Source organism: Hemicordylus capensis, chromosome 5 (assembly GCF_027244095.1).
Source record: "Hemicordylus capensis ecotype Gifberg chromosome 5, rHemCap1.1.pri, whole genome shotgun sequence".
NCBI classification, from domain to species: Eukaryota; Metazoa; Chordata; class Lepidosauria; order Squamata; family Cordylidae; genus Hemicordylus; species Hemicordylus capensis.
In genome coordinates, this window is record NC_069661.1 from 176,682,762 (window position 1) to 176,695,754 (window position 12,993).

A 12,993-nucleotide genomic window follows, 5' to 3' on the forward strand; every position below is an offset into this window, starting at 1 on the left:
TACGGTTTATCTCGCCAAACTCCACTCTGAATCTTTGGTCAGAGTGGAATTTCACTGCCCTCAACTCTGGTTTTGTGGTGCCAGTATTTCATCTGAATGCTGGCGCTACAGTTTGGGCTCCTCAGAACCAGAGTTGGAGGACTAAGCTCCTCCATCACTCCAACCCGACTGGTTGTGCAGGTTTTCCTTCTGTCAAGAAGGAAGCCCACCCAGCCAACTCCCTCTCTGCAGTCTTGTTGACTGCAGAGAGGCAGCTCTCCTCAATGTCTGAATGTGGACATGAGGCAGGGGGAGGAGGGTGTGGATCTGCAGGTCCACTGGACTCTTGGTTCTGCATTATGTCTGAACTGGGCCAGAGTACTATACCGGAGGGAGAAATCTGGTTGGGCAAATACATACTGGTCATTTGAATTGCATCTAAATGTAAATGTAATTTAACAATGAAGTCATTAGAGTGAACCCTACAATGATATGGGCAGTCAACCTGAATCGGGACCTTCACTGAAAGAGTGTTACAGTACTTCAAATGTGGCAGGAGGTATTTTCAAGCACTTTGGTTAGATGTGGATAAAGGTTCACATGGAATAAATGTGGTAAACCCAGCATTTGGGTCTTTAATCAGTAATTTAAATTCTCTGTTAAGCTATGGTAAATGTTAATGCAATTAACCAAACTGAAAGGTACATTGTCACATTCATAGGTGGCTATGCTAACCACACTCTGTGTTGTGGGCACTGCAAATGACAGCTATCGAAGTATCAATAGAAAATATTTTCTGTCCAGTCTGAAGAGTTATTTAAGTAAGAGCTCATGATGATTCTGAACAGAAAGAAAATTGGTATAGAAAAACAAATTCTTCCCCATATACTACAAAAATAAAATTACTTTAACCTTGGCGCAGTGGCTAATTTCATGACTGGAAATAAGATGGTGCAGTGATTCCAACCTTTATTACTGCTATAAAAAGAATTATTTGAATTCTCACGAAGCAGAAGTGGCCATGGTAAAACAGTGGTAGCACATTCTCTTTCTAACCTGAAGTTAGTACCCAGGTAAATAGGGTTATATGGTTCTCTATATTTACATAAGAATGTGTATAAAGATGTTACAGGCACTCACTTGAGAATGGCCACTAAATAATAATAATAATAATAATAATAATAATAATAATAATAATAATAATAATTCGATTTCTATACTGCCCTTCCAAAAATGGCTCAGGGCGGTTTACAAAGAGAAATAACAAACAAATAAGATGGCTCCAAATATATAAACTCCAAATATCTAAACACAAATCTTAGTCACCATTTTCAAATGGCCACAAAATAGGAAATAATGAAAATTTTGTCATCCTTATGTACAGAATGTACTTTAAGCTTTTACTAGATACTTTTTATTGTGGTAGCTATAAATATTTGGTCCTCTGAAGTCAGTGAATGAGATAACATCATCATCTATGATTTTTTTTGCAAGTCTATGACACATTTTTCATTTGCCTTGTCTTGTCAAAATATATTGTAAACACAAAAGCTGACATTAAGACAAATGTGTGCACTGAATAACTTTTTTTGCTGTGCAAAGGAGAAGGGGTGGTTTTTGTCGATCCCCCTTCCTTCTGTTGACTACAATTCCTGGCATCCCTGCAGAGGCATATCTAGGGAAAATAGTGCCTAGGGCAAGCACTGAAATTGTGCCCCTGTCAGGGGCATATCTAAGGGTAGGGCAGGCAGGGCACGTGCCCCGGGCGCCACTTGAAGGGGGGGCGCCATTTTGTAAAATAAAAATAAAAATAAAAAATGGCTGCCAAAAACAAAATGGCCACCGTGCATGCTCAAATGGCCTGTATGAGGCCCTAGGTCATGCCAGGCATTGCAGAGGCCATTTGAGCATGCACGGTGGACATTTTGTTTTCAGTGGCCATTTTTTAAAAAAAAGATTATTTTAAAAAATGGCCACCGCACATGCTCAAATGGTACCTGCAAGGCCCTAGAGGCCAGTGGTGGGAGGGGGAACCTTTGCAAACCTCCCCCCAGCCTTTAGGAAGCCCCACCAAAGGGACTACAGGTAAAAATTTAAAAACATTAATATAATATAAGACACTGTACACATATTCAGATTGGCACTATGTACAGAGAATCAGGGCTTGTGAATACTGAGCTGACGCTTATGAGCTAGGATTGTATTCATTTGCTCTTACTTTGCTTCTTGTGATAAGTGAGTTAAATGTGATGTCTTGCTAATATGGCTATTAATGGTGAATTTGTCTTTGAATCAGTGTGAAATCCTTAATATTAAGGCCCAGTGGGAGTTTCTTGCTCTCTTTCTCTCATTTTAACTGTCTTTCTGAAATACTAGAATATATTCCAAGCAGTGACACAGTTTACTCTGCATATCCTTAATTATTTACAGAGTATCTGGCAAAAGTCAAATTCTCCATTGATTTTTAAAACTTATGTAATGGTGATGCTACAATGCATAGCAGAGAATTAGACAGACACTTCTGTTTAGTGTTCCAAGTACAACTCCATATAGTATTTGGGTATTTCATGAGCCCCAGCATACTAAAATTTTTAGTTTTCCAGCATTTTTTGGTCTGGCTAAGTCCACTGCTAAATAGTTTTTGAAATATTAAAAGCTTAACGAGCCTGACTTGTATTTTTGAGCTGATATTATGGTAAAGTTATCTGAAAGATGGGTGTCAGATGCTTGGACAGGGGGGCGCAATTTCAGTGCTTGCCCTAGGCGCTATTTTCCCTAGATACGCCTCTGCCTCTTTCTTTGTCCTTCTCATTTCCCCCTCCTTCCCTCTCTGTCACTTTCTATTCATTTGCCTCTTCCCTTCTGTTAGCAAATGCTGAAGGAAAGGGGATGCTTGTGGATAGGGGTGGGCTGCAGCCACTGCTAGTGCAGGTTTATAATAAACCTGCATGAGTCCTCTGTAACATCTGAGTCTGCTGTAACTCATGAAAGAGTGCAAAGGCAACAGCCACACCCATTGCATGTCCCCAGCATCTGGGATTCAGCCTGTGCACCTGGAGGTTCTCTATAGCCATCTTGACTAATCACCACAGAGGGGCCTCTCCTCCTCCATGAATGTTTCTAACCACCTTTCAAACCCATCTAAGCCAGGGATCATCACCACACCTAGTTCCACAAGTTAATTGGCTTTCCTTTTTGTGTATTCTGAACAGAGACGGGCCTTAGTGCTAAATGTGATGTAGATGGATTTCCTAGCTAAGGGACTTCAGCAAGTGATTAGGTGGAAAACATGTGGGGAGCAGGGAGGGCAGGACAGGGGTGACTCTCCCCTGGTGCTTTGACACTTTGAGCTGCACAACCAAGACAGTGTTTGCATTCAAACCAGAACCAGCATGGCCAGTAACTGATCTTGCGATCTCACAATCAGCCACAGAATTCTGCCATCATGGTTCCCCTTGGAGACCTGCGAGGATTCTGCAGGAGGCTCACTTGGCAGCATTCTAGATAAGCTGCAGCATCTTTGATAAGTTGGCTGTCTTTGGCTGTCCGTTTATCATCAGCTTATCATCTTAGCTGTCAGGATGGGTGGCTGCTGGTCATGGGTGAACTGTAGGTAAGTCCCCCGCATGATGGGGAAGCAAAATCTAATGGCTGCCTGGACTTGGTTTTTAAAGATGCCCTTCCATTGTTTTACATGCGATTGTGCTCCCTATGTGAACTTCAGTGGTCACAAGTTCACCACCAGTATTCATATCACACAGCTTCTCCTTGAAATGCAGGTGGCCCTCAAAGGTCACTTGCTGGGCTGATTTCCACTGTATTTCTTAAGCTTACAGGTCCTAGTCCTCTGAAACTGTAGCACCCAGGAGCTACTGGCTGGCCCCTGTGGGCCCACTTGGGTTTTTTGGGGGGGAGGAATCCTGCCCACCAGTTGAAGCTGACTTCAAAAGCTGCCCCCCCAAACCCCCATGTTATTTCCAAGAACATGCCTAACCTTCTCTTCTTTCATGTTCCCATAGGTCTCACCCAGAGGCAGAACCAAAGTGAGTTGCTTTTTCCCCTCTTGACTCCTCTTAATGCTTTTGGCTCTGGTGTGGCCAGCTAAAGGGATGGGGGTGGAGGGGGTGGGGGTTGTTCAGACATAGCCCAAACCCAGGTAAAAGTGTGCCATCGAGTCAGTGTCAACTCCTGGTGACCACAGAGTCCTGTGGTTGCCTTTGGTAGAATACAGGAGGGGTTTACCATTGCCATCTCCCACGTAGTGTGAGATGATGCTTTTCAGCAGCTTCCTATATTGCTGCTGCCCAATATAGGTGTTTCCCATAGTCTGGGGGAAATACAGGCAGGGATTCGAGTTGTCAAATTTAAACCCTCTTATTCAAATTTAAAAAACCAAAACCGTATGTATGTTCTTTTAGCTAAAGTGTCCCCCTTTTGGGGGGGGGGCTTTTTAAAAAGTTGAAAATCTTCTCTGGAGAGGGGTGGGAAAGCTGGCCTCATATCTATAAACTACGAGAGTGGGTCTGCCCCCCGCCTAGTCAACCAGTCAATCCCCAAGTGAAAACAATCTGAGCAAAATGCAGTGACTGACTTTCAATAGCAATTACTTTCACTGCTCCCAAGTATTGAATCATCCAAAATTAGCAGGGCCTTCTAGAAGGATTATGGGTGAGGGCATGCTTGGGATGGCACAGCACCCCCTAGGATTACTGGGGGGACCCCTCAATTTCCTGTGATTCGCTACTAAGAATGTTTCTCCTTATCTCTGCAGGGATGAAGATGAAGAGGGGGCACAGACTGGTAAGTGGATGACGAGAGTGCATGCTTCTTCTCAGGGCTCCTCAACCCCCCAGGGAGTGTCTCCTTGGAGACCTGTTTCACTTTGACAATGGAGAGAGATAGGCAGATGTCCATCTGATGGATGAATGGCAGGAGGGCAGGTTCATCCACCTCTAGCCTTTGCTGCTGGCACTTGTTGCAGCCAAAAGTGTTGGAGGAGACCAGGGGGCCTGGGCGAGTCACATCTGGATACCCTCCCTTCTAGGAGAAGATGGGGAAGGGGCTGTGGCAGCAGGCAGGCAGGTTTGGTAATTCTCCCTTGGAGGTGGTGCACTTCTGGAAAAGCCCTGCAAGAACCTTTTGCCCACACCCAGCCCGCAGACATCCTCTGGGCCTTGTTCCCCCTGCCTTGGAGAAGAGGAAGCTAAAGAATGCTGGTGTCTTGTTTCCAAAGCATCTCTTTTTTTGACAATTACGTGGGTTAAGATGGAAATGGAGGATCACCTGCAAACAAGGGCAACATTTCCTGGCCAATGATCTCTGAGATCAGTCCAAAGAGACTCTTTCTTTCTCTGACCCCAGTTTTCTGCCCCTTGGAGCTGGGCCTGCATTCCTCAGATCATAGCTATGCTTCCTACTTATGACATCCAGGCAGATTTTCAAGCCCTACCCCTACCCCCGCACATAGGTCAAAAGGCTGTAACTGGGGGTTGTTGCTTCAGCCAGAGAGCAAATGCATTGTTTAGTCCATGTGAACCATCAGCTCCCACTCTGCTCAAAGGAGAAGCCTCTTTCCTCACAGGTATGGGAGGGTCCATAGTCCAGTAGTGGAACAGGTGCTTTGCATGCACTAGGTCTTGGGTTGAGTCTTCTTCATCTTCTGTCAAAGGGCTAGGGAAAGGCTTCTGCCCAAGAGCAGCTGTCAGCCAGAGTAGGGCAAAGCTAGCTAGGGAAAGGCTTCTGCCCAAGAGCAGCTGTCAGCCAGAGTAGGGCAAAGTGAGCCAGGGGTATGACTTGGTAGAAGGCAGCTGCATTGGTATGTTCAGCAGATAGAGCCTAGCCATTGCACTCCCTTCTGAAGCGTAGTTGGTGAGGGCTGTCTTGCCAGTGCTATGCAATATATTCCTCTTCATCCCTTGCTTGTTTCCTTGGGTGGACCACCTCACCCACAATCCCAGGCTGCACTGGTTAACCTAGGCAGAAAGGGGAGGCAATTTCTATCAGGGCTATGGGCCATCCTCATTTCCAGATTCCTGCTTTATTTCCTCTCTTTCAGGTCATCCCAGAAATCCGACCCATGTTGCTCCATGTCCTGGGAGACCCATGTTGCACCATGTTCTGGGGGACCCTCTGGGGGAAGAGCCCAATGAGGCAAACTTGGTGCCAGGACCCCTTCCAGGACTTCATGTCCCCACTGACATTCTGGGGAAAGAGCTCAATGAGGAAACCTCAATGCTAGGATCCCTTCCAGAACCTCACGTCCCCACAGATATTCTGGAGGAAGAGCTCAATGAGGAAACGTTGGTGCCAGGATCCCTTCCAAAACCTCACGTCCCCACTGATATTCTGGAGCAAGAGCTCAATGAGGAAATGTCGGTGCCAAGATCCCTTCCAGAACCTTGCATCACCAATGACATTCTGGGGGAAGAGCCCAATGAAGCAACCTTGGTGCCAGGACTCCTTCCAGGACTTCGTGTACCCACTGACATTCTGGGGAAAGAGCTCAATGAAGCAACCTCAGTGCCAGGATCCCTTTCAGGACCTCACATTTCCACTGATACTCTGGAGGAAATGCTCAATGAGGAAACCTCAATGCCAGGATCTTTTCCAGGACCTTGCATCCACACTGATATTCTGGAGGGAGAACTCAATGAGGCAACTTCAATGCAGGATCCCTTCCAGCTTCTCATGGTGAGCAGTGAGGGCAAGTGATGGCGGGTGAGGTAGTATGCCAGCGTTTGCGTCTGACCACCTGTTGCTTCTTCTCTCTTGCAGATGATCCTGCAGGCCCTGCTGCATGTCTCCGCCCCCCTGGGTCCGGTTCATTATTATCTTCTGCCTCGCTGGAAGTTGGCTCCATCCTACCCTCCACCTCTTCTTTCCTCCTGCATCCCTCTTCCCCTCCTCCTCCTTCCCCACATCCTCTAGAGCTAGAACTCAGCGATGTAAAAGAAACTCTGCAGAGTTTGATGAATTTGCAGTTCCATCAGCTGAATGACCGTAAGTCTCACAGAGGCAGCATCCCTTTTCCATCCTCATTGTTGTTTTACAATCTAAAACACTTATAGTCTAAAAACAGAGATGGGCAAGCAATAGAGGAAGGAGAGGGAAGTTGAGGTGGGACAAGTGGTGGAACGATATGTATGTATTTCAACTGTACCTCCTTAGGACCAGGGAGACCCGGGTTTAAATTCTCATCCAGCCATGAACCTCGCTGGGTGACTTTGGGCTAGTCACTTGTCCCGCAGTCTAACTTAACTGTTAGGGTTGTTAGGAGGAAAAAAATAACCATGTATACCTCCCTGAGCTGCTTGAGGAAGAGCAGAATGTGAATATTAAATTCATGAATGCTAATAATATGAATGCTAATATCAGTCCTTTTGAGTTCAAGCTGGGCTGAAACAAGAAACCAAGGAGGATGACATACAATTGTGCTTATCATAATCCTCCTTATAGCATCATCAATGTACATGGGCAAAAGTTCCCAGCCACCAGGAGCATACAGTCTAAAGTTTGGCTTTGGAGAGAGAAGTGAGGAAGAGGAGGAAAGCATAAGGGGCATTCAGTTCAAGCTGATGGAGCTGCCTCTGCTGAGGCATTAAGCCAAAAGCTGCACAGAGGAGGTGGGTTGCATTGGAAGGATAGGAGAGAGACATGGGCCCACATGAGTGGCGGTTCCAGACCCAAGGTTCAGCGAGGGAGAAGAAAAAGAGTAGTTTTAGAGAGCAGGAGACCTCTAGGTGGCTGAAGAGAGAAGCTGAAGGAGCAAAAATCAACCTGACGGGGTGCAAGTTGGAGGAGGGGAGAGGATCAGTGCAGAGGGACAGGGTGGGGCATAGCCATGGAGGGTTTTCAAGGTAGAGATGGGAAGTCTGTGCTGGGCATGGAAAGGGACTAGAAGTCAGTGCAGGGACTGGTATTGTGGAGGACAGGCCCCTTGACCCTGTTTGTTTTCTTTCCTTCAAGGCCAAAGACACCTCCGTATCTGCCAAGAATTTTTGCAAAACATCAAGGCACTGAGGGGAGAGCTCCGAAGACTGCAGAGCAGACTGACAAGGGTGGAAGCCACTATTGGGATCCTGGTTCCTCCAAGGGAGCTGGATGTTGATGAGGAAAAAGAGAAAGACAAAAACCAGACAGTGCTTCATACATAGGTAGCAATAAAATGTTGCATATTTATTTTAAAAATATTAAACATTTGTTTTAATAGGATAGGATGTAGAGATAAAACAGCAACAGAGCATGCATATTTACTGCTTAAAAATAAAAAAGTTGATTTAAAAGAAAATAAAGTTGTCTTACTTTGACTATTCTTTGGGCAGAGTTGGGTAAAAGTGTCTTTGGGTCAAACCTAGCCACAGAAAAGGCTCTATGGCCAGTACACTTGGGGCCAAGAGTGGTGATGCAGAAGGGGAAGCTTGATTTAGGGCAGGGCTGCACAACACCAGCCCTCCAGCTGCTGTTTGACTACAGTTCCCATCAACCCTGACTATTGGCTAGTGCAACTGGGGACTATGGGAGCTGTAACCCAACAACTGCTGGAAGGCCCAAGTGGTGCAGCCCTGGGTTAGGTGAACCACTCAGGGCTGCTGGGTGGCAGGAATAATGGAAACGAGGCCAAGTGTTCCAAATGGGAAGGAGGCCAAACGTTATTCTCCAGCCCCCTTATTTTCTACCAAGAGCCAAAGCAGCGGCTGGAGGCTTGGATCCAGGCAAAGAGTCAAGTTAAGTGACTGATTTGGCCCTGGGGGAGCAGCTAGGAGGTGCCCCCCCATTTCCTTTGCAGGAAGAAAAGCCATGGGGGTGGCTCTCTGTAGAGCATGACACTCCCAGGAGAAAACAAAAAAGGCAACCTCCATATCTGCTGCTCTTCCAAGGAAAGAACCAAAAGAAGCAACCTCCATATCAGATTCCCTTCGAGGATGTTCCATCCCTGCTGATCTTCCAAGGAAAGAACCCAAAAGAAGCAACCTCTGTATTAGGCCTTCTCCCAGGGCCTTCCATCTCTGCTGAGACTCAGAGAAAAGGACCTAAGAAGCAAACTCTGCATCGGGTCCCCATCCAGGACATCCCATCCCTGCTATGAGCAATCTCCCAAGTATGGGCAATCCACACTTGGGGGAAAGAACAAAGAGACCATAGGTGCAACTGGGGGGGGGGGCAGGCAGGGCATGTGCCCTAGGAGCCACTGAGGTGGGGGCGCCATGCCAGTTCCTGCCACCCCCACCCCATTGCCCACCTGCCCAGCCCCAGGGCCCCTCAGCCACTTGCCTCCAGCTCCAGCCTTGGATCGGAGCAGCCTGCAAACTGCAGAGCTCTTCTCTCCCCGCCTCTCAGCTGATTGGCGGGTGGGCGGGGCTTCCGGAGAGGCCTCTGAGTAGGCCTCCCTGAAGCCTGATCTTGGCAGGCCCCAGCAAGCCAGGAAGGAGGCTGGCAGAGCTCTCTGCAGCAGACCAGACCATTCAGCACAGCTTTTGCAAGGTAGGTTGTAAATTCCTTTTTGTGGTTACCCCTGTATATAGGGATCTGCTTGCCATAGGGCTTTGATATGGGTGGTGGGGCGAGACTGAGAAGTCTCTGAATATTTAATTTAAAACAGACTGAAAAATGTGCTGGCTTTAAAAACAAAAACTATCTTAAAAGGCCTATAAGTGGCTTGTTTCATGTCAGAAAATTACAAAAACTTCTGGAACAAATATTTATTTATTCATTCTTTCATTCATTTATATATGCACTTATGTTCAAGTTGTTTTGCAACCCAGAAGGTCTGAGTGAGAACTGTGAAGCATGTGTTGTGCTTTTATTTCATTTTATTTTTCTTGTGTGTGAACTGCTCTCCAATAACTTGCAGGGACTTCAGGGTAAATCTGGCCAACGTGAATGCAGCACCTCCATTCCAGTGGAGATGTGTCTTAAAGGGCTTTAAAAGCCTCCTGTGAAAAACCTCCTGGAATCAAACTTGACTGAATTTGTTCAGAATTCTGAGAAAACAAACATAGGCTCACCCTGCATGGTTGAAAGTCTCCTTTGCTAATCTGCAGCGAGGGGGCCATTTTAATAATGAGCGTTGCTAGTGTGTTCTAGGCATTAAAAGTAGCACAAATATATAGTACGCAATGTATATCACTATATACTGTGAAGTGTGCATGTGTATATTCAGTGAAATGTATTTCCAGGCAGCATACTTATTTTGAAATATCAGACTTAAATCCTTGGGGGCCTGGGATGTGTGGAGGCCCTGGACTTTGAGGGGCTGGGGGCCCATTTTAAAATCTCATCTTGGCCCATTCCAACCTTGCTATGCCCCTGGCGGTCACTACACATGGGTTTCGCACAACACCTGCACAGAAGAAACTTCCATGTAGAAAATGTGTCTCTTGTAAATTGACCCTGAATTTTCCATCCATGACTGGGATATTTGAGAGTTAGAGTCAATAATAAAAGAACAGCACACTGCTTGTGATAGGAAGGGGCAAATTACAATGATTTCTTAGTCTGGCAGGGGCTGCTTTTGGCCCTGGCAGAACTTGGCTGTCTGCTCCTGTTGCAAATGCCTCTGTCTAGTGTGGCAAACTAATATATCCTCCTCCCTCTTGGTGTCAAAGTAAGCACTGGTGTGGCGAATGCACATATACCCCATCATGAGCCAACAGTCATCATAAGACAAAGGCTGGCAGGAATCATTCACTGGTTTATAGACACACCCCCAACACCACCACCTTCTTCTTCCCCTATTTTGCTAGTGGCTATTTGGGCAGGTGATCCTCTAGGACAGGGCTGCTCAACTTTGGCCCTTCTGCAGATGTTGGCCTACAGTTCCCATAATGCTTGGCTATTGGTCACTGTGGTTGGGGATTATGGGAGTTGTAGTCCAAAAACAGCTGGGGGGCCTAAGTTGAGCAGGCCTGCTCTAGGACAAAGTCATGTTTTTTAAAAAGAATGAGATGAGACAGAGAAAATGACACTTGGAATCCTTGCATAACTCCTAACTGTTGTTCTAAGTCTTTTACAGAGATGGCTCATGTTTTCAGGTTTTGATCAACAACCATGTCTAGATGGTACAGTGTTCCTTTTAACAAGGATTTCCAGATATTATTGACTACAAGTCCCATCATTCCTGTTTGGACAGGGGCGCAATTTCAGTGCTTGCCCTAGGCGCTATTTTCCCTAGTTACGCCTCTGGCCCCTGTCCAAACATCTGACACCCATCTTTCAGATTAGTTTACCATATCAGCTCAAAAATACAAGTCAAGCTCGTTAATCTTTTAATATTTCAAAAACTATTTAGCAGTGGACGTAGCCAGACCAAAAAATGCTGGAAAACTATAAATTTCAGTATATTGGGGTTCATGAAATACCCAAATACTATGTGGAGGTGTACTTGGAAAACTAAACAGAAATGCCTGTCAATTTCCCTACTATGTATTTTAGCATCACTATTACATACATTTTAAAAATAAATGGAGAATTTGGCTTTTCCCAGGTACTCTGAAAATAATTAAAAGATATGCAGAGTAAACTGTGTCACTGCTTGGAATATATTCTAGTATTTCAGAAAGGTATTCTAGCATTTCAGAAAGACAGGTAAAATGAGAGAAAGAGATCAAGAAACTCCCAGTGGCCTTAATACTAAGGCTTTCACACTGATTCAAAGACAAACACCATTAATAGCCATATTATTAAGACATCACATTTAACTCACTTATCACAAGAAGCAAAGTAAGAGCAAATGAATATAATCCTAGCTCATAAGCTTCAGCTCAGTATTCACAAGCCCTGATTCTTTGTACATAGTGCCAAACTGAATATGTGTACAGTGACTTATATTAATTAAAAAATAAATAAAAAATTACCTGTAGCCCCATTGGGGGCGCTTCCTAAAGGCTGTGGGGGGAGTCTGCAAAGGTTCCCCCTCCCCCCCGCTGGCCTCTTAATTCACCACCGCAGCCCGTCCCGGGCTGATTTTTGGGCCTGTTTGGGCCTGCAAAGATTGGCATGGTGGCCATTTTGGAGGCTGCCACGCATGCTCAAATAGCCTCTGTGAGGCCTGGCAAGGCCTAGGGCCTCACAGGGACCATTTGAGCATGTGCAGTGGCCATTTTTAAATATATATATATATTTAAAAATGGCTGCTGAAATAAAATTGCCACTGTGCATGCTCAAATGGCCTCTGTGAGGCCTGGCATGGCCCAGGGCTTCACAGAGGCCATTTGAGTATGCATAGCAGCCATTTTATTTTTAGTGGTCATTTTAAAAAAAAAATTTTTTTTAAACAGCACCCCCCCCTTCAAGTGGCGCCTGGAGCATGTGCCCTGCCTGCCACACCCTAGATACACACTTCTATCCCTGTCCCAGGCAGGATCCCTCTGCTCCACACCTGCCTAACACCCTTAACCAATCTGGCTGTTAGCTCTTGCACCCTTAACCCAGCGACTGGGTTTTCTGTGATTCTTTGTGCTGCAAGTTCCAGCCCTGGATCCCTCCACTCTGCGCTGTGCTTTATGGAGCTGCATGGAGCAGGGCTGTCCATGTGGGCATGTGGGAGGTGAGTAATAGCTGGGAGACAAATAATTACTAATCCAGCTTCAGGTTTTTGTGAAGCCACTAGGTGAGAACTGCTACATTTCGATGCCATTTTCTATGGCGATTTTAAAACTATGTCTTACTTTGGTGCTGATTCAGGTTGAAACAGTTTGCAAGATTAAGTGCCTGTTTTAAGGAGAACAATGTGACATGACACCTAACTAGAGGTGTGCACAAAACTGAGTTGTCTGGTTTGGTTCGAGTGTGGACAGGACACGAACTGGACTGGGAAAGTTCAGTTTTGGCACCCCTCGAACCTCCCCCAGTTCTGTTCGGGGGGGGCATTCACAATTAAAAATTTTTTTATTCACCACCTCCAGGGGTGCAGCCTTGCTGTGGGGGGGGGTGTCTCCTGAGGTACCCCCTCCCCATCCTGTTCCGGGCCTGTTCTCCATTGCAGTCATTTTGGGTTACCTGACCACACAGAGGCCC

The 12,993-nt window shown here is 46.0% G+C and overlaps 1 protein-coding gene and 1 long non-coding RNA gene across 4 annotated transcripts in view; both read left to right on the plus strand.

Annotated features, from left to right (window-relative positions):
* The first annotated feature begins 3,516 nt into the window (after nucleotides 1-3,516).
* On the plus strand, nucleotides 3,517-8,239 carry LOC128328051 (uncharacterized). The gene is made up of 5 exons (XM_053257611.1): nucleotides 3,517-3,588; nucleotides 4,751-4,779; nucleotides 6,035-6,669; nucleotides 6,754-6,978; nucleotides 7,945-8,239. Exons 1-4 carry the CDS (start codon nucleotides 3,578-3,580, stop codon nucleotides 6,904-6,906), a joined length of 828 nt encoding a protein of 275 aa, XP_053113586.1. The 5' UTR covers nucleotides 3,517-3,577; the 3' UTR covers nucleotides 6,907-6,978; nucleotides 7,945-8,239.
* Nucleotides 8,240-9,391: 1,152 nt separating this feature from the next.
* LOC128325800 (uncharacterized) overlaps nucleotides 9,392-12,993 on the plus strand; it is an 88,505-nt gene continuing 84,903 nt past the window's right edge. For 2 of the 3 annotated variants that reach the window (XR_008307635.1, XR_008307639.1), the window contains exon 1: nucleotides 9,392-9,459. This is a non-coding gene — a long non-coding RNA (uncharacterized LOC128325800). The remainder of the gene's footprint in view (nucleotides 9,460-12,993) is intronic. The other variant, XR_008307638.1, reaches the window with a different exon arrangement.

Coding starts and splice junctions, on each gene's coding strand:
- LOC128328051 (XM_053257611.1), top strand. Junction 4,780..6,034: donor TGAAGAGGGGGCACAGACTG/GTAAGTGGATGA, acceptor CCTCTCTTTCAG/GTCATCCCAGAAATCCGACC. Junction 6,670..6,753: donor ATCCCTTCCAGCTTCTCATG/GTGAGCAGTGAG, acceptor TCTCTCTTGCAG/ATGATCCTGCAGGCCCTGCT.